The following is a 25,330-nucleotide window of genomic DNA, read 5'->3' on the forward strand; positions in this document are numbered from 1 at the left end:
CTGGTCAGTGTAGTGTTCTTCTCCTCGTGCTGAAAGGAGAAAAAGCTGTGATGTGCTTATGGATCCAACAGGGCGTGTATGCATACGTTTAAATCTCATTGGCTTCCAAGGTAAAACCAGCACATGCTCACCTCGGACTGTGGCAGGAACAGAGCATGTGCCCACAGGCTGTGCTGAATCAGGACCAGGCTCCATGGCTGGAGAGAAAGGACTGGGGACAGCTTCCCTTCTTATGGCCTTAGACAGGCTCATTTCATCTCACATGGCTGGGTGAGGAGAATAACCAGGCAGGTTTTTCTGTGCCTGGAAAAATAAATTTCCAGTGAGGAAATACTTAACCTGCTGCCACAGAAATTGATCAGCTGTTTGGGACCAGGATATATCTGATGTTTGGGAAAACAGATGAATTAAAATTGGAGGAAACCCACCAAAGGAACTCTGTGAAGGCTTTTCATGGAGTAAGGAAGAGAACCTGCAGTCCAGGCTATGAAGACCACGCTGACCCTGTCTGGACGCTGTGGGCAAGAGCAGACACCAGCTCAGCCTCATGTTAGAAACATGTTGTATTAGAAATCACAGAGCAGTTTCTTTACCTTTTTTTCTCCCGCCTGGAGAAGAAAAAATGAAGCAGCATGAGGAGAAGAAAAGAGATCTTATTTCTGGTTCCTGTGAGGTTTCTTCTGCAGAGATTGTCACAAGAAACCCTTGTTGAATGCAATCCCACTGGAGCCCATGTGTGGTCATATTAGGAAAGGCCTATGTGCTGTCTAGATCACCTCAGGGGTGATGTGTTACAGGGGTGATAATTCTGAATCTCATTCTTTGGTGATGACACCCAAGCGATTATGTTTTACGGATTTATTTTAATGGCAGGCTTTCCCTTTCTTAAAAAAAAACAAAAAACAAAAAACAAACCAAAATCTAATTGAAATAAGCTTTCAGAGGAAAAATGGGACAGCTAAATTGGTAATGTTAATGTAGTTTCTATAATGGTAATAATGATTCTCATATTCTTCATGGCATCTGATTAATTCCACTGTGAAATTTAGTTTACACACGTACAAAAGCAGAGCACGTGGAGCGTTGTGGGCAGAATGCCCATCCTGACAACCCCAGAGGATTATGAATGCCAGGCTGTCACAAAGAGAAGAGCAGAGCCTAGTGCAGGACTTCAGAAGAAACCCACTGGTCCTGTCCTTGGAGGGAACGGTGGGGTCCTTCCCTTTGAGAAGATACCTCCTTGAGGAGTTGCCCTCAGCGCAGTGATGTCTCCCAGCAGGGCAAAGGAAAGCCTCTCTCTGTCTATTAAGAGATGCCTGATTTGAGTCTGCAAACATGGACTTGAGCCAAATGAGCAAAAAGTATAAAATCACAAAGAGCAGTTATTGATACCCTGGCAAGAAATCCAAGACTGCATCTGACACTCATCTATGCATAATGCTGTAGTCCAACTCCACTTACCTCTTAAGGGCATGACATTAGACATGTGGTCCTGCCTCTGTGGACTCTGTGATTAAAACATGGTCATGCAGTCTAGCTCAGTAACTGGACGTGCTTACAGTACCCCAAGGGGCTCTTGATGTTTTAAACTCGAGCTGAGAGACTCTTGCAAGAGTTGCTGTTGCCTGAAGACACTGTACTAATCTCTCTTTCAGTTGTTTTGTGCTCTCTGGTTTGCCCTGTGAAGTGTTTATGGATGGGACCTTTCTGAAAGTGAATTCTTCCATCCCAACTCCTTCTGTGAGCAAACAGTAAACCCTCAAGGGAGCTGGGGGTTGAGTCGGATTTGCGTCCCTTGTACCAAGAGTATGAGATGGTTGCTGAGTGCTATTCATGTGAGTGCAGAATGACTCTGTGCCTTTAGCACAGAGATTCAGACAGACACACTACATCTCCTGGACTCTGCAACATGCAGGGTGCTCCACTGTGTTGCTACCGGATCATTTTGTGAAGTGGTAGCTCCTAAAGCTGAGCCTATGTGTCAAATCAGGTGTGAATCTGCCGAACTCAGCAAATGCAGGACTACATGGCTAGTTCACATTTTGGGCACATGAACAAGGTCAAGCCACTGAGTCTGAATTTAAACTGATGGATCTGAGATGCTTCCAGACCTTTAGATCCAGGTACATATCTTGGCTACCTAGTTTTGTACAATGCTCTAAGCAGTCAAAACCAGGTAGAATAGTCATATACACTCAAGCACAGGAAGGAAACCAGGCATGCAGGCAAGCTAAGAGGGAACCACAACACATTCTTGTCAGGTCCTTGGTGTGTGCCAGAGGAGATGGGCACCTGGAAAACACTGTGTACTTCATATGCCGTGCGGGCTTGGTTCAGACTTACTTTGTCAGGTACCACTTCCACCTGCTCTGACCCGAACTAGAGCAACACTTGTTTCCCATGTGATGTGAAGATAAAAGCATGCTGGTGGCTGTGAAACACTCACTAATTTGGTGAGGAAGATCATTTCAGTATATGAATGGCAAACTAAGTCTTTAATTTCTACCTAGCAATGAGCACTTACTGGGCATAATGCACGCATTCATTTTTGTTAGCTTTTTCTTTTTTTCATACATAAGATTAGCAGTTCCAATTCCAGGCCTTTTATTCAGGTGATGAGCATAATCTTCATGGAAGTCTCTGAAGACAAAGTGGCCTGTTGGCCTATAAACTGGAAACAGCTGACCTCCACTAAGTGCCACAAAAGGTTTCAATTAAAAAGGCAAGTGTAGCTACAGGAGAAACTGACTCAGAATGAAGCAGCCACCTCACTGCAACATCATTAAGGAAAGACTTTAATAGGCTGGGACAGATTTATAATAATTGATACAACTTGCTCATTATATGAGACAAGGTATCTACAGCATGTAGCATGTCTCTGTATGAAATTGTAGACTTATTTGCACAAGTGTGAGCTGATTACATTACATGCAAGTAGCGGGGTGAAACAGAACATTTGGTCCAAATACATGTAAATAGAGTTCCTAATAGTTTAGAGAAAGTCACGTCATGGGTGATTTATACCTCCCTTCTTTGTCAAATCATGTTGACCAGGTTAGACCTTTTCATTTTGTCTACCCAGGGAGAAGAGCAGAGCATTTTAGGGACTCGTCTCCAGGAAAAAGTGCCACAGTGGTAGAGATGCCAACTTTTCATTTTCCCAGTGGGTGGTCTGCTGTGAAATCCCCAAAAGGCGACGGATCTGGAGCTAGCCAGGGCCTCCCTTAAGCTGAGGCGTTTAGGAGATTTTTATGTGTAATTTAAGATGTTTGCTGAGAAATAGAGACTCTGATTTAACTATTTGCAGCTTATGATTTTTCCATTAGAAAATCTTAAGGAACCATCAGCACGTTCCATATTTGAGTGACCACAAAATCACATCTTTTTTTTCCTCAAATCTATTGCTTCACAGCAGTGTCCTTTGTTCTTCTCTCATTTGGCTTGTACTTATTTGGAAATTGTTGGGGAAGACACTTGACCACTGTTATTCACACCAAGCAAAACGAGTCTCTAAGATTGCCACTAGCTTCTTCTGGGGCAATTTGCAAGCAAGAGATCCATCTGCAAGGCTCGGTGTACTCAGATCTCTACTTAATATTTAACACAACTGCCCCCGACACTCAGACGTTTCCCTCTGCTTTTTCTGCGTAGACACCCCTCTTTTAACACCCTGGGAACTCAAAGTGAAGAGAAGGTGAATGGCAGGCAGCATTTTTGCATGTAAACCTCCCAGTCATCCCAAAGATGGTGGAACTGTATTGCAATAGGCAAATGCAACTACATCTAATTGTCTCCCTTAGTTAAGTGTTATATTTTTTTTTAGGAAATATATAACTTTTGTTTGACAGTGCAACAGGGTGGTCCTCTTTAAGTAGTCAAAAGAACTTGGAGCCAGTTTCCCCTCCTGCTCCCCCCCCCCAATAAGCTCTTTTTAAGGAAGTAGATGTGTGAAGGAGCAGCAGACAAGATAGAGACCAGAGCCAGATGTTCATCCGAGAGCTGCCTCCTGGCTGGGATAGAAACCCAGCTGTTTGCTGACTCAGGGGGATTCCAGGCAGAAAGCTCTGGGATTTGCCGTGTGTGTGCGAGAGCAAGGCGCAGCCTGCACTCCCCTACGCTGACTTCCCAGCTTGCAGATGGAGGGGGGAGCCATGCGCTTGGCTGGGAAAAGGATGCTGCGAGGACAGCGAGTGTGTGCCGAGCAACCCTTTCGGGAGAAAGCTTCAGCTCTCAAAATTGTGCTGATGAGGTAGGTAGGTGTGTTTCTCCTGGGACCTGTATTAAGAAATCCTGCTCTAAAGTGAACTGCTGCCTTCAATAGTCTGGGCATTTGTTTAGTTCATAGGAAGAAAGCCGAGGAAATGGCTCTGCTACGGATATGCTGCAGAATGACAGCTTGTGCCTGGCTTGTAAAATATATTAGATATTTCTGGGCATATTTACAAACATTTCCTAGCTAGGAAAATAAGCCACTTGGCCAAAGTCAACAAAAGCCACAGCACACATTATATCCCTCACCAAACCATACCTTCTCTCCAAAAATTATGGTTCAGCCTCAGAAAAACCTCCTCACTCTAGCCAGTGTTTAGTGCCACTGATTCTGGGAGAAGACAGAGTTTCCCTGGAACATCAGTCCACAGGTCACAGCCTCTAACTGAGAGTCTGGCAGGACACAGCTCTACAGACCATACTTGCTCAGAGACATCTACCAATAACGTGCCATGAAGAAGGAAGAAAAGCTGGTTCTTAGGGTTGTTTTTATTTTATACTTTTTCCAACATTCAGGAACAGATGCCACACATGCAAATGCCCTGTTAAATGGGTGCCTGAATATAAATTCTGGAGAGGTGCACCCGTTACCCAGGACTCTGAAGGTGTGCACAGCAAGCCTCTGCACCCTGAACCTGTTCTCATTCACAGTTTATTTCATTATGAGACATGGCTAATGACAATTATCCACACTGGAAAAACCAGGGCTGGCTGTGGCTCTTTGCTGCTGAGCAGGCATGTCATTCAGCTGCATCTAAATTACCTCCTCAGTCACAGGGGTCTTGGCAGGCTGTGAACCACATGGATTTTCTGTCCTCTGCCACTTCAGGGTGGGTGTGCAGGTTAAAGGGAGAGAGCTTGGCATGCAGTAATTCATACTCGTGTCTTTGCTTTGGGTGGCTCAACAGGGCTGTGCAGCCTGTGAAGCAACCCTTCGAGCAGGTCACCTCTGGTGGTCCCCAACCCCTGGGATGATCCATCCTGCTAACATGGGGCTTCGAGTTCGGGTGGCTGATGTCCAACACTGCAGGCAGAGGAAAACCTTGGCAGCTCCACAGGCTCACTTTCACTCACAGCCAGGATTAGGAGCACCTCTCATCCTCCTTGATAAAGCCCAGCATGGAGCATATTTGACCTACTCCTAAGCCAAGTGTGGCTCAGCAGCCAAAGCCTGGCTAGCTTGGCTTCACACTGCTGCAGCCCTTGTCTTCAAGGTTTTGAGGTTTGCCTCCAAAAACTTGATGATGGAGTGGCAGTGTCGGTGATGCCATGTCACAGCTTCAGCTCCTGGATAGGAAGAGTAGCAGAAGTGAAGCACTGGACAAAGTGGCATTACTGCCCCTCTGACTGAGCTAAGATCCTCTCTGGAAAAACAGCTTCTTAGTATTTTATACTACTGTGTTTAATTGGTAGCATTATTTGCTAGCTTTGTAATACAGTAATCCCAGGGAAGATGGGTTTGTGTTCAGCTAAGCGCTGCTAGCTAGCACAAGGTGAGAAATTCCCTGCTCAGAAAGGCTGCCATTTAGATAGATAAGGCAAATTGTAGGAGGAGAAACAGAGCTAGAGAAAAGTGAAAAAGACTTGCTCAAGGTCAGATGGCAGAATAGTGGCAGATCAACAAAACAGTCTGGTTGTCTGAACTGCCAGTCTACTGTCCTGCAAAATCTTCAGAAAAAAAAGTCTCTAATAGGTGTAGCTATCCTTGTGCCCACAGTATGCTTGTGCAAATAATAGATCAAAACTCAAATTCTGGCATTCCAGAAATGAGAATTCCATATTACATGCACTTGGCGTATGATCCCCTAAGGTGGCTAATGTGAAAGTAGAATGGTTTGTTGGATCAGTCATTCATTTTTAAAATTTAACTTTTGGAAAGCATAGTTATCTTGAAGTCTATTTTTTTCCATGGTGAGAGGAATATTCTGGTGACCATAATCTTGGCTAAAATATAGGATAAGGAACTCTTCGTCCTTCCCTGCAATGTGCTATTTTGAGTTGGCATGTGTTTACAGAGATAACATTTGATGTCATAGTTGCCACATTTGACAGAGAAAAGCCTGAGAGAACCATTAACTATAGGACGAGTCAGCAATCTAAGGCATCTTTGTCCTTTGCTAAATGATTAGCTCAAAGCAATGCTTCTTCTGAAGTTTCCACCCCAAGAGAATCCTACAAACAAACACTCTAATAGCTATTATAAAATAAAGATTCCTTTATACATAACAGAATTTTACAACTGCACAAAATCAACTCAACTTTATTGCCCACAAGAAAAAATAATTAGTTGTCATTCATTCTAAATGCATTATAGCAACGTTAACTACAGATTTGAAAACATCAGCGAATGAAAAAATATAAACTAGAGACAAATAAGAGTCTACATGCCAGATTTCTTTTTCTGTTCTACCACTTAGTTGCTTTGTAACCCTGTGTATGTCACTTAAACTTCCCATCTCGATGCATCCATAAGCAAAAGGGAATTATGATTTCTAATTCACAGAAAGATGCTTCTCCTTCTGCTGTAGACCCAGATCCTTGACCTTCCCAGGATCTACTTTGTGAAAATTTTGGAAGAAGATTTTTTCTCAATGAATCCAAGTAAGCCCCAGTGCACTGGAAATCCTAAGGGACCATGTTATTCAGTACATTAGGCGTTGCTGTCAAAAATAAGAATTGCATGGGAGCTACATTCCTAGGATGCTGCTGGTCATAAATGTGTTGAAAACCCTTGAGGGGAAGATGATGCTCATCCATGATGAAGCCCCAGACCACATCTTAGACACCTCCAAGCAAGAAGAGCAGCCACTGATATTTCTGCCTGCAGCTCAGTTGGTTTCTGGACTGTAAAACTCCCTCACCATAGGTACAAGAAGGGGAATATGGGAATGGAATAGGAACAGCTTAATGTCTCTAAGGGGAGGGTAAGGCAACACACAGGAGATCCTTCGGATAACTAGATCTGAGCAGCTGGGGCAAGATCTCACGCTGAAGCATATTTAGCTTCACTGCTAATGGGTTACGAAGAGTGAGATTATTTTTAACACACTACTTGTAAAACATTTTTACTTTTCCTTGAAGAAGTACTTTGGCAAAAGGTGTGGCACAGATGCCTGTAATAGCAAAAGTTGTTACTGGGAAACAAGTTACTACATTGCATCCATAAGAGTGTAAAGTTGCCTTTTGACTATTTTAGGCACTTCAAATTTTTCCATACTTTTCCTCATACTAAAAACATCCATGAAGGATGTCTATCTTTGGTTGATGATTTATTTATCTTTTGGTTAAAGATTCAGCAGAAATGTCTCAGCCAGTATTTCCAGGGATAATGAAATTAATCTGTTGTTTGGCTCGTTTTCTAAAGGGAGAAAAACACCTCTGTCCCACTGCAAAGCACTGGCTTGTACGCGTTTAGGAGAAGGGATGTGAGTTTGCTGACAGGGTTACTCTGATGTCAGGAACATGCCCTTTGCTCTCCTAAATAATATCAGCCAAATTTGTGAAATTCTGGTTTGGGCATACTCTGGAGATGTTTGTTAGAGTTGGGCAGCGTGGCCCAGCTTGTTCCCTGTGATGATGGCGAGGTGGGGGCTGCTGCTTGCTTCACTTTCTGGAGCCACCCAGTCATCCATCAAACAGACCTGTAGGCTGGACGTTTGAACCCCAGCTCTCCAGCTCAGGCTCCACTGGGCTGGGCAGGCTAGTTCTAGGCCAGCTTGGAAGATCTTGAGGAGAGTTTGTGGACAAGTAGTGTCTGGAATTGTCACTTTTTGTAAAGCAGAACTTGCCAAAAGATTTAATTCATCCAGACCAGCCTGAAATTTGGGAAGGGCTGAGCACTTTCTTCTTAGAGATGATGGAGAGCTAAACATTGCTTGAGACAGAAGCACATGCGTAGCTGAAGACCAGGAGAGACAGCACATATGAAGGCACCAGGAAGAGCTGCAATGGGTTATGTCCCCTCTAGAGCCTGTAACCACCAGCAGAGGGCAATTGGTGTGGATAAGGGCAACAGCAGCTGTGCTTAGAGGAGTTATTCATTGGTGTGTTGAAGATCGTGCTGGGGAAAGCAGCTCAGGCTGAGGGGCTGGGTTCTGCTGGCAGCATCTGCCAGCACATGGGGAGCTGGAGTTGGAGGAGGCTTGTGATCAATGACACCCAGATCCTCATGCGAGAGAGCAGGAGGCTATCAGAAGTGTTGGCTCTAAGGGAAAACTGAATTATACATTGTTCTGCAAAAAAGCCTTCTTCAAACCCCAGTTAGTCCGATGAAAAGAATTGCTAGACATGTTACAGGTAAATAATGCCAGTGGGATTTGTACCATGTAATGGTGAGTACCCAAAGAATAAGGGTGTCACCTCTGAGGTATCCTACTGTCTTGTAGAAACTTCTTGACTTTAGCCTCTCTGTGCTCATTTCACAACATTAAAAATGAAGACAATACTTTTCAACTTTGTCTTCCCCAGGAAAATTTTATTTGCCTTCTACCCTCAGGAAAACAGAGACAGAAACAAAAGAAAAGAAGGAAAAGCAAAGTAAGCAAACAGAATTAGATTTTTTTTTCCTTAAAAACTTTGAACGTTTTAAAACCCGAACATTTTTCACAAAAAAAGCTCACATCTGTTATTTATAAAATTCCATTTTTATGTGACTTCTTTTTTTTTAATGGCTGCAGTTCAGAGAGCAACAAAACAAATCAGACACAAGTATTACATGTTGTACCAGTAAGTGCTAGAGTCCCTGAAAGAATATAGCAGCGATTATTTTCTTTCTAAAGATTTGGCAAGGGAAGTGTGTTTGGAGGAGGAATAGAAGGAAGAGAGGTAGCTTGAGAACAAAGAGAAGGGTGATTAATAGAGTACAACCCTCTTTATCTTCTTTGTCTCCAGATACCAAAAATATTCAGGTGAGTAAGGAACATGGCAAGTAAGAATTACATCCCTGATGAGAACCTCAGTCAGATGAAACAGACTTTCAGATAAATCCATTTTCTTCTTCAGATGAATATATTCAAAAAGGCACAAGCTTGTCAGCTTGGGCACTAGACTTATTTTTAAACATTTATCTAGTCAGCATGCCAAGCTCCTAGATACGCTCGCAAGCAAAATTCTTAAGCCCAGTGCTTAATAACTGCAGAATGGCGCTGCTGTCTTTCCTGGGAAACACGTTATTTCATCCGGGTCTGCACACAGAAGCTGTGTCACTTCGACCACTCGGGCATAAGAGCACCAGCACAAGCTTTCCCCTCTCCCCCATGTCGTGACTGCCATTATACCCACATAAAGACCCCATACTGATATTATTATTCCTCGCCAGGAAAAGGAATGAATTGCAAGCACCTTCCTGCCACTGTAAGCGAATTGATACCAGGAGCTGTAGATGCAGTTAAAAGACCCCCCTTGTGTTCCCCCCCGCCTAGGTCTCCCCCACAACTGACACAGTTCCACTTGTACAGAATCTAAACTACATAGCCGGCTTTCATGGACCAGGAGTCTTTACCCTTTCTTAATCCACTTAGATTAACAGCAGTGCACTGCTAATTCGCATGGCAAAGGGCAAAGGGCTTTTTGCAAAGCACAACTTTTTCTTGTAGCAAAAAATAGGCGAACCCACTTTCCTCCAAATAACTGATTACTGGATGCCTTTGTGGGTTTTGTACGGCGCTCTGGTTGTGTGAATTCAGTGCAGCTTGGTGAATGCAAAAGCTTAACCCTCCTTCCTTCAGCCATATGTGGGGAAGGAAGAAGTTTGTGTTTAAGTTTAGGATTGTAAAAAATACAACAGCTTTCTATTTTTTTTTTTTTTTTTTATACATAGCTTTTTAGGTTTTACATGTAATGCCAAGCATTTTAAAATAACAAATACAGAGTCCTCTGAAGTTTTCCTAAAATATCTATCAAATTAAGAATATAACCTCCATTAAACCAGCAACACATTTTAATAGGAAACAAATAAAATAATACATTTGTTAAGAGCTAACTTTGTCTTGTTAACATTGCTGCTAGTCCAAAGGAGCCTTGACCATAAAGAAGTTTCTTATGACATGGACAACTAAATTTTATGGATTTATTAAATTAAAGGATTATATGCACTTTACATACATACCTTATTTAGTTTTTAGGCCGCTCAGGGTTTTCATTAGCAGAAATCAAGCAATTCAGAATCCAGGCTATTGCTGCTGCCTCAGTCGGGCTAAGCTGCTAAAGCAAATTTTAGATACGACATGGTCTCCTATGTACTAATACCATTTGGTTACATCAGAATTGTTCAACCTAATGTAATAAAGATAGGTGCTGCAATACTTCTAAGAGAACAGAAATATACATATACTTACAGGGGCAGGTGTCACCAGCAATGACTGTAAGCTGGAGGGGAGGCACACGAAGGCAATTTGCATCCATGTTCATTATATTTTTAAAAACCTCTTTTAGTATTCAGTTTTCTTTACGGAAATTTTCTCAAAGCAGTGGGAGACCCCTCAGCAAGTAAATGAAGATACAAGTATTTAAAAATTTCTAGCACTGTGCACAGGCATATGAACTAGTCAGTGACTTTATTCACGTAGTTGGACTTGTGCTTCACTACTTTGCTGAGAGAAACAAACAGATTTTTCCTTGCTGACGCAGCAATGAAGTTAGGTTAGTGCTAACAAAAAGACTTTCTTTCTGAACTGCTTATTATTAGTCACATTCTGTCAGTCTGTCAGATTTCCCTTCTTCCTTGCCTGATGCCACATTTACTAAATCTCCATTCAGCTGCAGAGTAAGGCAAGTAGAATAAACCAGGACCTATATGTATATATATTTTTTTATAAAGTATTACCAGAAAATCTCAGTCTGGAAGAAAAAACAAAAGACAACAAAAACCCAACCTAGTGGATTAGTGGAGATTAAAACTACAAAGAGTTATTTTGTCCCACTATTCAATCACATCTGAGCGTTGCCGTACATCTGCACTCACTTGCACTTGCCATTCTTTTAAATTCTTCCAGTGAAAACTGACATTTAATTTTCTTGACAGTAAAATGTCAGCAGCAGTATAAGAAAGGCAGCTCTTCCAGGTCGTGATGGAGGTGCAGATTGCACAGCCCTTCTTTTCCTCTTCCCTTCTCTTCCTCTTCCCTTCTCTTCCTACCCTGTGATAAATGGCACTTAGACCCAGGCGGATCCCGCTGTATCTCGAGCACGGCTTCCTTAAGCATAACAAGGTGCTCTCTGTACCAGCACACGGGCAGGGCCTGGGACAGCGCAGAGCACAGACCCCCACCCAACCTACCAAAATGTAGCAAGGATATGGACGTAAGCTGTCCTCTGTGTACCTCACATCTGGGAAGTCAAAACATTTGTTTGTATAAAGCTTAGACCCAGTGTCGTCACCAAACATAATTGTGATGCTGATAATTTCTGCTAATAACACTAATTCAATCTAATACATATCATGGTGGGTAGTGATGTTGTCTTGCTTACTAACATGTAGACCTTTTCTGCTCCTGTTCTGCAAATTGTGTCACGCAGTTGGTGCTCCTTAGAGAGAAGGCTCCTCTTTAGCAGTCAGGATGGCAAGTTTAGGGATTTTAAAGGCTGTATCCAAAACCCACCAGAGGAAACGGACTCTTTGCTGAGCACATGAAACAAAGCGCTTGCATAGATGCACAAAGCTGAGCATTTCAGCTTTGTAAGGAGGGATTAATTCCTGGTGGCTGTGTCTCGCCTGTGGGACAGGGGTGCTCCATGTTACCACACCTCGAGGAGGTCACTCTGGTTCCCTCCCAACTCCCAGACCCCCTTTCCTCCCTCCCTCCAGACTGGGCAGGGGCAAAGCGGAGCAATTGCATTCCCGCATTTCATCCCAACGCAGAGTCAAGACGTAGCCAAGGCAGACAGCAGGACCCAGAGCTGGGCAGTACGCAGGGTCAGGCTGCATAAACACCGTCAGTATTAAATCCGTATTATTTGCTTTCACTGCAGTGCCTCAGGTCTCTGAGAACCTTCCTGTGCCAGGCACTGTACAAGTCCAGAACAAACTCAGCCCGATATAGGCTTTGAATAAGGACAGTATTGAACCATGACAGATTTAGAACACAGCCTTTAAAGATATCATTAAAAATATTTTTAAACCCTGTTTTTTTGAGTAATACCATCCCCCACCCGTTTAGAGGGGAGACCTTGTCAGGCACTAAATAAATGTTTACGGAAAGGTGTTTATGACTCAACATTAAATAATGATTTAAGATGGAAATGTTGACAGAGCCTGAGTGCTAGCAATACTTCTAAGAATCATGATGCATCTGGGAATTTATTTCCTTTTACAGCCTATGATAAAAAAAGAGAATAGCTCTACCCATGTTTTAAAATAAAAGCAAAACTTCACATCAAGGGCCAACCTAAATGACCTGTAATCCTTGAAAACAGGAATTTCTACTGGAAACAAGGACAAAATCTCTACTGTAGATGTTTCAGCAGGAAAAACAACATAAAAATCATCTCCATATGTTGCATAGATTCCTTTTTCTGTTTACAACTCATTGTTTCAGAAGTCAGGATTTTTAACTAGTGCTGTCTTTTCATTTCTCTATTCCCCTTGTTTGTCTTTTTATCTTAAGATGTGTATTTGCTCCAGAAAAGTCTTTTTAATTTTGACCCACTGGTGGCCCAGCTAAGCACTGAGCTAACAGTGACTATTTCAAAATAAATTGCTCCCTCTAGTGAGATTGCAGCAGTACTGATGTGTAGCAGATGTGACTGAAAACTGCTTGGATGTGTTTTTCTGTAACACTCGCTTAAGTGGTTGGCTCATTATGGATTTGATTCTGTGCTCCTACACTCAGACAAAACTCCAGATGATCTCAAGAGGAGACCTGCCTGAGCAAGGAGTGCACGATAAGGCCTTCTGCATTTATGATAATATTATTTACAAAGGCTTATGCCCCCTACACCGTTAAAACCTTCCCTTAAACAACATGCCAATTAACTAGCAGACCTTTGAAGAAGCATGCTAGCTCGCAGAATGCTAAAGCCTTTACTATGAATAAGTTTCATACAAACAATACTGTTATCACCCTCTCCTTTGTTTCTTTCAGCTCCAACTTGTTTTAAAAAAGAAAAAACTAATTAAAGGTAGACCTCACTCCAAACATGAGCTGGGTGCTTCAGGATGCTCCCCTACATCCAGCAGCTTTTAAAGTAAAAAAATATTAATATGGTATGTTTTGTGGCTTCTTCAAGAGAAAGACATTAAGAACAAACAGCATTCTTTGCAGCACCTTCTACCATGTTGGTATGGTAGTATCAGAAGTGAAGCATTTAATACAGAAATGGTTGCCTTTTCTGTCTTGTTATCAGCCATGCTGCTTTTTGCTCCCTGCCATCTCCTGCTGGCAGGGGGAATGGCAGTGGACCCAGCCTGTCCCGATCAGCAGGAGCGGCTTTGGGAACTCTCAGCAGAGGTGATCCACCAGCGCGGCTGCCCCGATGCTGAGATCAGCAGCACTGCAAAGTGATGCTGGCTGCCACAGGGTGATTTCATTAGCAGCACAGCCTGATTTCATTAGTGGGATGATTGGATTAGCATCCCATGAGTGGCTGTAAGGAGAGCGGCCCCAGCCATCCGCTGCTGCCCTCCCTTGTGCCGCGGCATGGGGGACTCAGCCTGCTGAAGGTTTGGGTGTTGCCCAACCTGATGTGGTCCTGCCTGCTATGTGGAGAAGAAACAAATGCTTGGCAGGCTCCTGGCCCCCCAGGAGAAGTCTCCATCATGTGTTGCACCAGGAAGGACCATCCCTTCCCTGGGGCTGGGCTCATCCCAGGCACCACAGACATCTCCCATTGGGGTGAGGAGGCAGAGCGGCTGTGGGTGATGCTGCTTGGGAGATCCCACTGGTGCAGCTGAGGCAGCTGTTTCTTTGGGGGTTGTGAAGGGATCTCACTGCTCAAGGGCTGGTGTGAGGTGAAGCTGGAGCCACCTCAGGTGCTCGCGGGGGTGCAGCTGCTGGACCCAACTCAGCTGTTACCCAGAGCCCAGCAACGAGACTGAGTCCACACCTGTGCTCTCAGGGAGAGGCTTTTTTAATTTAAAAGAGAAAAACGGCAGCTCGGCTCAGCAGGCTCAGCCTCCTCAGGCTGTGTAAGGGCAAGGCCACCCCACCAGAGAAGGCTGGTGTGAGGGGAGGCAGGAGATGTGCCTGAAAGCAGGGACCTCATGTCCCAAACCCTTGTTTCTGTCTAGGTGGACTTTGTTCACCATAGCCCATGGAAAGTAGCTATGCAAGGGAGTCCCATACCTCTACTGGCTTCTCCTCCCGCCTGCCCAAGGCAGAGGGGCTGCCCCACTGTGCCACATGCTGCCCTTCCCATGCGGAGGGGATGGTGCCTGATGCCTGACTGATGTCTTGCCTGGGACACCATTTCCTGGCCTCTCTCTTGCTCTCCAGCCTCCCTTTTTGGAGCACAAGTCTGATGAAGAGCAGTTGAGGGAGTTGGGGTTTTTTAGCCTGGAGAAAAGGAGGCTGAGGGGAGACCTTATCGCTGTCTACAACTAGGTAGGTTGTAGCATGGAGGGTGTTGGTCTCTTCTCCCAAGTAACAAGAGGAAATGGCCTCAAGTTGCACCAGGGGAGGTTTATATTGGATATTAGGAAAAAATTCTTCATGGAAAGGGTGGTCAGGCATTGGAACAGGCTGCCCAGGGAAGTGGTGGAGTCACCATCCCTGGAGGGGTTTAAAAGGTGTTTAGATGAGGTTCTCAGGGACATGGTTTAGTGTTGGAGTTAGGTTAGGTTATTGTTGGACTCAATGATCCTGAAGGTCTCTTCCAACTGGAATGATTCTATGATTTTATGATTTTTAACACTGTGGAAGTGTCATCAAATGACTGAAGCTATTGACAGTCATGACTGTGAGCCTGGATCCATTTTCTGTAATCAAAGCTTGGCTGGCAGAAGCAGCTCTCCAAGGGTCGTAGCAGAGCAATGTCTGCAGGAGAACAACTGCCACAGGCAGAGGGGGATGATTCATCCTTCTGTATACAAAACAAAAGGCAGGTGCTAAGGTTTCTTAAACAAATATTTCCTAACTTCTTTTCAACGAGGGATAAAAGAACATATGATTCTCAGAAGCAAAGGATTAAAAACAAATAAATGAGCCCATTTTGGAAATGTTGAGAGCTTTGTCATGGTCTCCTGCCAGGCCAGAGGGGAAGGGTCTCTGCAGCATGGGCCCTAATGTTCCCATCTCTGGCAACGAGCGCTTGTTCCCCATGGCAGCACAGGTCCTGCCATGGCCCCTCAGCATTTTGCTGAGTGCAGTGAGTTACCCAGCATGAGCACGACCAGACACTTGTTTTCAAGACACCTCGAAGCACACGTGTGTGTGTATGTTCATAAAGTCAAGTCTGTAAGGAGAGGTAAGTTCTTTTCAATGCCTCGGTTGCTATAGGTGGCTCAGGTTGGTGTAAGGGAGTTTAAGGGCATTTAGAATTGCTGAAAGACACATGCCTGTTTTTGCTGGGAAGCTTCTTTTTTCTTATAAGTTGCAAACAACCTCTTAAGGTAAAATAGAATTCATGCCAGAGTCCAGTGTGCCTGCTGTGTACGGGCAGACATGCAAGCTTGTGACTCACTCAGGTTCTAAGTGTTTGGCTTCTTGGTCCTTCATAGCAGTGCCCTCTGCTTTTTGAAGCATAACATACATTTTGAGCAATTTCCGATGACTCAAATGGTTAAATGCAATCTTTGAAAGTGACATAGAAGCTTATTTTCTGTGTGGTTTTTTGTTTGTTTGTTTCTTTTTCATGCTTAAAAGTTTTACCCTTAATGATTGCCATTTATTTTAGGTTAAGTAGTCTTACGCCATGATACTTAGAAGGACCTGTGTACTTAATGCCTGATGCTGTTCATACGATCTCTAAGGGAGCTTTGAGGTTTTTTTTAAGATGTATTACAAATAGTTAAGGAAGTGTTTTCGTAAGCATGCACACTGTGTTAGAGCCGCTATAATTAAATGTAATGGTACCAGCTGCCACTAGAGGCTGCTCTTAATACACTGTGGAGAAATAAAAATAGGGAAAAACTTTACACATCCTCCGTCTCCCATCAAGGAGAAACTTTTTTCTTTCTTTTACAAGAGGAAAAAAAGTTCATCACCATGATGCATCTGCACAGTTATCCTATTTATTTTCATCACTAAGCCATTCGTTTAACCATAAAATCTAGCTATTACAACTCTTTGAAATTAGGCAATACAGGGACAAACCACATTTCCCAGACCACCAATATTCAAGTTTTTCTAGTGCACACAGAAAATAGATCAAAATTTTTGAGTTGCGTTTTAAAAAGTATTTGAGTAATAACTCCTAATTATAACAAGAAATGTGTGGTTTACTTTAGCATATGTTTTTGGAGTAATACATTTTGCATAGGAAAAACTTAATGATACTTCACTGATATGTTTTCTGATGCTTGCTTTCTGTTCTCGATCTTCCCCATCTGTTTTGTCTTCGACAGGTAAGGAGTCCTCGCTAAAACAATAAAATAAAAATCCTTTCAATATTTGGAAAGAACTTAAATATTTTGTGCAGGACTGTTGGCATGTAAACCAGATGTGTTTAAATAAACAAAACACAGGCTGTTTGTGTCACTAGGACATGCACATCAACCTGCTTTGGCAACTTAACTGACTCTCTGTTTCCCTGTCCTGCATGTTGTTTCCATGTTCATTTGGACAGCACAGAAGGTACAACAAAACTGTATTTTTCCTGAGTAAATCTACCCATCCATTAGATCAGAATGAACTCTTTTGGCCAAATTACGTGTTCTCCGTTCTTTCAAAATGCCAAGATGTCTGAACATTTCTTGCCCTGTTCTGTTCTTGCCTAGCTGTACACCTGCAGACATGGGGAGGGGACATGGGGATCGGTCTGGCTGGGCTGCAGAGCCATCAGAGCAAAAGGTGCCATATTGGTGTGTCAGCATGGCATCATGTTTACATGAATGATGTCCTTCATCTGAGCCCTGACTTTTCTGATGGGGCCACTCAAGTGCCAGCTACGACATACTGTTTGTCTGTGTACCCAGTTTCCTCTTCCTGCAACCTGATCTTAACCATAGCTGACCTGCCCCTCGGTTGTGTTGTTTCAATGCTAATTACGCTTTGTTGGCTCTGCTGGCTGTTCTGTTTCTGTAATACATGGTGACTGACTCGATGTTCATTAAAACCAGTCCCTGCTTGCATCAGCCTTTCTCAAATTGCACAATTGTGTGGGGCTGTTTTGTGGCTAGGGTGATACCTGAGGGTGTAGTTTGCTCTGGTTCACCTCCTAGTTTGTACTGGTTTTCTTTCATGCCTGGAGCTTGTCTTTCCTCTGTTTCAGTGTGGCTGGGGAGCTCAGCAGCCCGTATGTGAAGCCAACAGTCGTGTTATTTTGGGGCATTTGCTGGGGGAGCACATTTTTGTTTGTTTTCCTCCTGAACTGGGGAGGAGGGGAATGAGTCTGTGCAGCTTGAATGAAGCTTTGTTTTCTGCTGAGGAAATGAAAAGCTGAAATCTTGTCTCGCCTGACACAGAAATGTTCCCTTTCACAGGACTGAGCCTTTTGGTTTGGAGTCCTTGAGGTGGTAAAGTGAAAGAAGGGCTGCATTTACAAGAGCACTAGAGGAGAGGAACACCCCTTACGTGCACAAGGTCAAAGATCTTGTGTGGGAGGTGGAAGACTTGGTGAATTTTTGTTTCTGCTGGAGAGAATTTTAAACCATGTCTGCCCTTTCAGGCTGTTGCTCAAACCGCTGTACTATGGTATGGTACTCCTCTACATTTCTAATTACTTAGAGCCTATTAATGCACATCTGAGCTTATTAGCAGCCTCTGTTGAAGGTATCCATCATTACTTAAAGTAATTATAAAATGCAAGGTTCTGGCAATCCTGTGTTCTCAGGTGCTCATGTGAAGCACCAAACTAGAAAGCTACTAATTTGCTTTTGATCCTGGCTATTATTTAAATACCACAGGAAAATTTGAAAGATCAGGCCCAGTATAGTCTTGTGGAAGAGTTCACATGCATTTCTGTGGAGGAGTCAGAACTGAGCCTTGATCTGCTTGCTTTTTATGCAAGTGCTCCAGCCTAAGAAAAAGAGGGGGGAGATGACTTTTCATCAGTGATTTTGTAACTTCAGTTCCATAGGGTTTTCTCCAGCTGAAGTTGCTTAATTAACCTGGGTGGGTTGTAATTTCAGTTTGCTGAAATTGACTATTTGCTAAAATAAATTAATCAAATCAGTTTTTGGCTGCCCACCAGACACCTGGAAAATCTGCTTCTTAAACTGCCACAGTAACTCTTTTAGCTCGTAAGAACTTTACCTACGGCTTAATACCTTTATTGCTTTAACATTGTGCAACTTTTGCTCTGGTTAATAGGTATTAATATATTGACCACCTTATGGAGAGCATCCTGCAGGTGTTTGGTTTCTGGCTCCTACTTTGCAAAAGACAAAAAAAATACCCCCGAGTTGCAGACCTGCCACAAGTATGAGCTCTGTAGCAGCATGGTGTGCTGTTCCTGGCTGGAGAGGCTTCTTCTTGGACCCGCGGTGTGTGCATGCATTGGGGAACCAGCAATACAGAATGGGAGCTCTCGAATGGCACAACCTCATGATCTGTGCTTGGCCTTGCACTCCTTGGAAGAAACCACACCAGTGACCAGTCTCTTGTTCACTGCAAACAATTAAAAAAGTTTGAAAGCACTGGATCGGATATTTAGAGGCCACCTGACCGTTTCATCCATCTCCAAAGGAAAACTAACACTGATGGTTTAAGATACGGTGAAGGTTGTATGATGGATATCTCATATATAACTGCAACATTTCTTTCAAATTAACTCTTGATTCTTACTAGGAATTATGACCCTGTATAGCCAGCCTTCCTTTTGAAGAGTTAGGCTCCAGTCCTCTCTCAGACATGGATCCCTTCCTTTCCCTGACCACCTGGTTCTTGAGACCATCCCTAGACATTGCTTCAGCATCATTAAACCACCAGCAAGCAGGTATCAGCTTGATAGCAATCTCTGGACATATATTAGTGAAGAAGAGAGGGTTGATACAGAAAGTTTTTCTGTGGGTGAGGGATTACTGAAACAACCTGTGAGTGCTACTTCAGAACAGTGTCTCTCAGATACTATGTCCTGGCCATGTTTTTCTTTAGAATCATGCTGAGATGCCAGAAACTTTCAGGCTTATCTGGACCATGTATATTTCAGATGCTTTTATAAATAGATTTGTGTTTTTTTCCAAAGTGCATCTTAGAAAAGTTCAGATGTCTGGGCAGCCATATGAGTTACTATAATACCTGTGAGCTGGAGAACTTTCCTTAGTCTCATATAGCTATATATATCTGGACTACTTTTCCCCATACAAGCATGCATTCAATTTTCATAGGTGTGGATGTGAAGTTGGAATACCTCCAGATCAGGTGGCTTCTGCCTAAATACTTGGAAAAGCAAAGACAACCTTGTTTGACCAACTTTCATAATTGGATACACATAATACAGGATGAAATTTTAATCTGGCAGTATGGCATTGCTGCAGCTAGCAATGGGATAAGGTCCTATCCTTCTGGTCCTGCTTAGCTAGTCTGTCCTGCACCTATCATAAACTAGCTTATTCCCTTTCACCTGAAGTCCCAAAAGCCACCATCATTCAAAATGATGGTAGCCAAGATATACCACTGGTCATTGTGGGAAGACTGGAGGGATGCTTCCTAACCATGTCCTATTTCAACAGTGAGACACACCATACATATATGGCATTTTTTAATGTCTGCGTGCTTTGTAGTGATCTTAACTGCTGTTTAGAAACTGACTCAGATGGGGAGTTGTAGACGCCTTGATATTTGCATTGGTGCTATTCATTTTTTGTTCTTTGCAGTAATACGGTATTTTCAGTTGTTTCTTTACCTGAACCACCAAGATAAAGGATTTTCATGTGCCTATCAGGTTTACAGCCTCCTGGGGCTCACGGCCTCAGACTCCATAGGACGCACAGCTGTGGCTGATGAGAAGGATTTGCAGGACTAGTGTAAGGCAACACTGCCACAGTCACAAGTGGCCCCTCTTTAACTCCACCACATCACACTTTGATTACTCAAAGCATTTCTCTATCTCACTGTGAGCAATAGCTTTTGCTGTGGTACAATAGGAACAGCAGAACCTCAAAAAGCTGCACGGATCTAAGGGGCCAGCCAGTTCTGCACTCCCTCACTTGACTTTATCAGTGGAAATTCCTTCCTCACTGATCGAATAACCGAGGGAAAATTATCTCTTTTTAAAACAGTTCACATTTCTTTGGATTCAGTTTCAAATTGGCATTCTTAAGCTTATCACAGACCATTTGTAAATGCACTAGTTCCTGACTGAAAGATTTAGCATGTACCAGATTTGTTATCTGTCTAGGACAAACAGTCTGAAAGAGGCACATGCCATACAGTACAGTCTCTATGAGACATTTAAAGGTAGAAAGAGCACTGCATAATCTAAAGAACATTATTTAAAATTGACAGAACTTTTACCCTACCATAAGAGCAGCCTTCTTCTGGGGCTTTTGGATTTACTTACATGTTCATTTACCCACTTAAAATTGGTGTAGAAATCCAGTTAACCTTTGTGTAACATCAGAAGTAGCCAAGCATCAGCCAAATGTCTCTCTGATCCAGTGCAGCTCAGGCACGAAAGCTGCACATGGTCCCTTCCGAACAGAGCAAGAATTGAATGACAGGCAGCAATTGCTGCTTTAAATCCCCTTCTCCATCCACTCAGGGTCACAAGCCCTGTAGTTGTTCAGGCTTGTCCTGGGTTTCTTGCTCTCTCTTTGTCTCAGTGATATTTTTCACTTTCTCTCCAATTGACCTTTTAAATTTTTTTCTACTACAGGGATATACAATACTATCAATATGTGCCTTGTCTTGAACAGGCTATGTCTGTGTGATCTGGATGAAGGTTGCTTTTGCTATATCTTTCAAGAACTATATAAAATCTTTATTACTTATGTTTTCCTTGATTAAACCCTACTACTGTAGCTAATAACGTTGGCAAGTCTGCTCCAACTCAGTGGTAGTAGGGTCTACATGTAGCACAGGATATCAATCTCTTGAAGTAACTACTTAATCTTGTATGATACCCATAGTACCCATACCTCGTACTTTCCTCCCTACAGCAAATTGTGGCAGAAGCCTGTGAATGGTTAGAGAATAATTTTTTTTCCTGCCACATTTCATTAAACCATCTCTGAAAGGGAAAACAACTGAGCTATGTGCTTGAATATCTTCATAGCGGTGTTGCGTTGTTTCATGGCCAGCTGTAGTTAAAAACTTTCAATTAAAACATACAGCACCAGCAGTGCCCAGATCATTTTTCTGAGCTGATCATACTCTTGTATAATCACAGCGATACAACATGCTGATAGTCAGAGTTGCAGTGCAGGGCTGCCAAACCAGTTCATGACCTTGAAACCAAGAGAGCTGTTGTTTGGCTTCTGTTCCTTCAATTCACTCATCAGAACTGTAGAATCACGAAGGCGAGTTGACGTGTGTCCTACTGAGCAGGCAGCTGCCCCAGGACAGCATCTCCGCGGGTGCTGAGCTGCTGATAGTTTGGGTGTGGGCAGCAGCTTCACTTTCACCATCCTCTGTGTGTGAATCTGAGCAAGAAGAAAAGCTGAAAGAAATTGCCTGGCCCTTTTCCACTGCTTTACCTTAAAGAGCAGCTGGTATCTGTAGAAAGTTGTAACCACTGTTAGTCAAAATCTTGTCATGTTTGCAGGAGGCAAATGACTGACATTTTCCTTTGACAGGACAACTGACTTGGTCACCAGATTTGTCTGGGCTTGTCACAGCTGTTTGGGTATCTAAGGAGAGGCCCAAAACAGCACCAGTCCTCAATCTCCTGGGGAAGCCGCGTAAAGCATTTCTATCTGGGACTGTATAAGCTTCTCTGTAGCCCTGTGTGCCATACCAAGGCCCAGCAGCAGGCAGAGATTGTACTGGAGGATTTCTGTACATTAGAGCCATCTCCTCAACATCTCCAGATTTCTCTTTGAATAGCATTGCAGGATGAAGGGAAGTGCTTTTCTATGTTTCTGTCCTCCCATCTCACTGCAGAGTTTCCCAACAGCTGTGCCTAATCTGTCTCAGGGCTACCTACTGGGAGATGTTCTGTGGCCCTGCTCCAGGGCATCCGGACAGGGACTGGCTCCAGCTGCTCCCCTTCTGCTGCACCTTTCCACTCAGGACACCAGGGAGAAGGCAAGGAGGGTGGGGCTGGGGCTCATGTCTGCTGCTCGTTTGGTGTCAGGACACAGGATGTGGAAACCAGGGTGCTCCAAGGCACCCCAGCTCCCAGCTTGGGAGAGGCAGGCAGAGCAGCTCTGCTGCCTTCTCCAGCATCATAGTGGCAGACAGACTTGGAACAGAGAGTTGTTTCCTTGGTGCCTGTGCTTCTGCAATACACTGAGTGGGACTCATCTGTCCCCTGTGCCTGAATTTTTCTTTTTTTTTTTTTTTTTTTTTTTTTTTTTAATGTGTGTTTTCTCAGAGGAGATAATAGATTTTTCCCTCTCAAAAGTCACTGAAACTATATGTATAGCATAGCTGGGCTATGTAACAGCTGCTTTTCTACCTGCCAGGCAGGTTTACCACTTGTTAGAAAAACACTGAGATTTCCAGGTAAATTTCTTAGTTTTATTTTTTCCTTAGAAAAGAGACAGTGAGTACCATATGTCTTATTTGCAGTAATGAGTGCCACAAGTTCTTCTGAGAAGATTTAGAAATAAGACAAAAATAATGAAGACAACCTATACCCCAAGCCACAGAATCCCAAGTACAACGTTGAAAAAGAAGCTGATAATATTGATCCCTTGTGTACTGAAAGTTACACTTCAAAAATTAATGGAGAGGGAAGCTCAACTGCCCTTTCTGTAGTATAAGAATGCTAAGCTAAATCCCACATGTAGAATTTTTACAGGTATAAATATAGGGGATCATTTTCAGACAATGTTAAAACTACTGCTTAATTCCCTTTCCTTCAGGAGAAAGCTCCTATGAGGTGCACTTGGAAAGGAATCCCTGAGTGTAGTAGATTTACTACTGCGCGAACCAAGAAGTAGCTTTTCAGAGTGGTAAGTGGAAGGAGTGAGACCAGCCTGATCAGTGAGGACCCCAGTTCTGCCACCACTTGTGCCTTGAGTAACTTCAAACATTCATCCTGTTTGTTCAGGCAAACTCATCTCTCGAAACATAAAGCTATTCTTGCACACAAGTGCTGGCAGGATCTGGGATCAACAACCAGACAAATATTGCTCTGTCAGTGGTCTCCTGAGTGTTTGTAGAGAAAAATATTAGGCTTTGATCCTCTAAGGTGAGAAAGCCACATTGTTATATATCTCTGAGGATCTGAGTGCCCAGAATGAGTCCCTGGTATTTTTAACAAAGACTTTAAGGGCCTTGTTGTCGTTCTAGCCACATTCGTATTTCCTCCCTGTTTGCTTTTAGCCATTCAATGTTGTTCTTCACCTGCTCAATTGACTGACTCCTGGGCAATGCTCCTGTCCCAGCATTAGGATATGTCTCAAAGAAATTTTCCATCTGGAAAAGAGAGAGAAAAAGAATTGACATGAAGCAAGTAATGTTGCTATTGGGCAAGTGGTTTTTGTTTTGACTGGGAGAGATATTTAAGCTCAGGCTGGTAGCCCTGGGGTAGTTTTACAGTAACTCATACTGTTTAACACATTTAGAGGATAAAAATTCAAACTTCCTGGCCAGTATATTGTTAAATGTACTGACTTAAATCCAAGGGAAGTGCTGTCGCCATACCTGCCAAAGCTGGAGCTCGGTGTTGAAGGTTTGGCTAATGGTTACTATTCGACCAAGGTTTCTGTTATTGATAGTGAATCTAGAAAAACAATGAAATAAATGATGTTTGATGCAAAACTGTTGAAAAATAAAAGGCACAAGTAATTATCTGAAGCTTAAGCTTCTAACTGTGCTACAATAAAACAGAGGCACGCAGATTTTTGCTTTTTTGGAAATACTTGAAAAACAGTACTCCTATACAATATCTGTGCTGTTCTCAAAAACATTTACTAATGGAGAGATCTCTTCTGGGGTATTTTTTCTTCTTTTTAATTAATGACTTATTGTCTCATGTTGACAATTAGGTGTATTGCTGCTGAGCAATACAAACGCTGTCTAGTTCACAGCTCTAGGCTTGCAGGATGTGCTTTGCTTCTGTGCCATCACTAGCCAATTAGAAAGGAGAAGGAAGGAGATAGAAGTCGCTCAAATAGGGAAAAGCAAAGGAAAAGTTTGCTATTACTTCCACCGCTTGTCTATATGTCTGCTGCTTATTGCTACTACTAGAAGGAATTAAAAAAAAAAATCTATACACTGTCTTCTTGTAATGAAATCACTGGAGTGGAGAAAGTGACTAATTTCCATGCAATATCCAGATTTCTATGGCCTTCTATACTTTCTATACTTTTTAATCACCATTTATTGGTAGTGATCATTTAGGGGAAGAATGGTTTTCAAGTTAGCAGCAAAGTACTTTTTCACAACAGGTGGATACAACTGCATTGAATACACTTTTTGTTTTCATTATGTAAAGACCAATTATTATAGCTGTATGGTGAAAATATAGAAAAGCATGGAATATAACAAGATAGGTGGATGGATGGATGTAGACTTAAAGTTTCCAGTGAGTTCATTAACGTACCGGTCAACCAAGTACTGCCAGTTCAGCCGTATCCAGTCCCAGGCCATTGTCTTCCCATAGGTGTTATATGAGATGTATGTCAGGACTGTGAACACATCTTGGGTTTTGATGAGGCTGGTGTTGTAAATATATTTCAGATACCTGTGGGAAATGCCAGAAGAATCAATGAAAGCCTTTCATGAAGGATGATGGAAAGCAAATGTTAAGTTAACACTTTGGGTGTAGACTTAACTGATGATGATGATAAATCACACCATGTTAATATCTATATTTCTTAAGTATTTGCCACCATAGTCTACAGCCTGTTTCTAAG

General features: G+C 42.9%; 1 protein-coding gene across 1 annotated transcript in view; it reads right to left on the reverse strand.

The window, feature by feature from the left end:
* Window positions 1–22,971: 22,971 nt before the first annotated feature.
* Window positions 22,972–25,330, reverse strand: part of ENPEP (glutamyl aminopeptidase) — a 34,472-nt gene continuing 32,113 nt past the window's right edge. The window contains exons 18-20 of the mRNA XM_065062323.1: window positions 25,018–25,158; window positions 24,117–24,195; window positions 22,972–23,888 (exon numbers count right to left, since the gene is read on the reverse strand). Of these exons, the coding sequence (XP_064918395.1) occupies window positions 23,739–23,888; window positions 24,117–24,195; window positions 25,018–25,158 (370 nt within the window). The 3' untranslated portion in view covers window positions 22,972–23,738. The remainder of the gene's footprint in view (window positions 23,889–24,116; window positions 24,196–25,017; window positions 25,159–25,330) is intronic.

This window comes from Columba livia, chromosome 4 (genome assembly GCF_036013475.1).
Source record: "Columba livia isolate bColLiv1 breed racing homer chromosome 4, bColLiv1.pat.W.v2, whole genome shotgun sequence".
In the NCBI taxonomy this organism is placed as follows: domain Eukaryota; kingdom Metazoa; phylum Chordata; class Aves; order Columbiformes; family Columbidae; genus Columba; species Columba livia.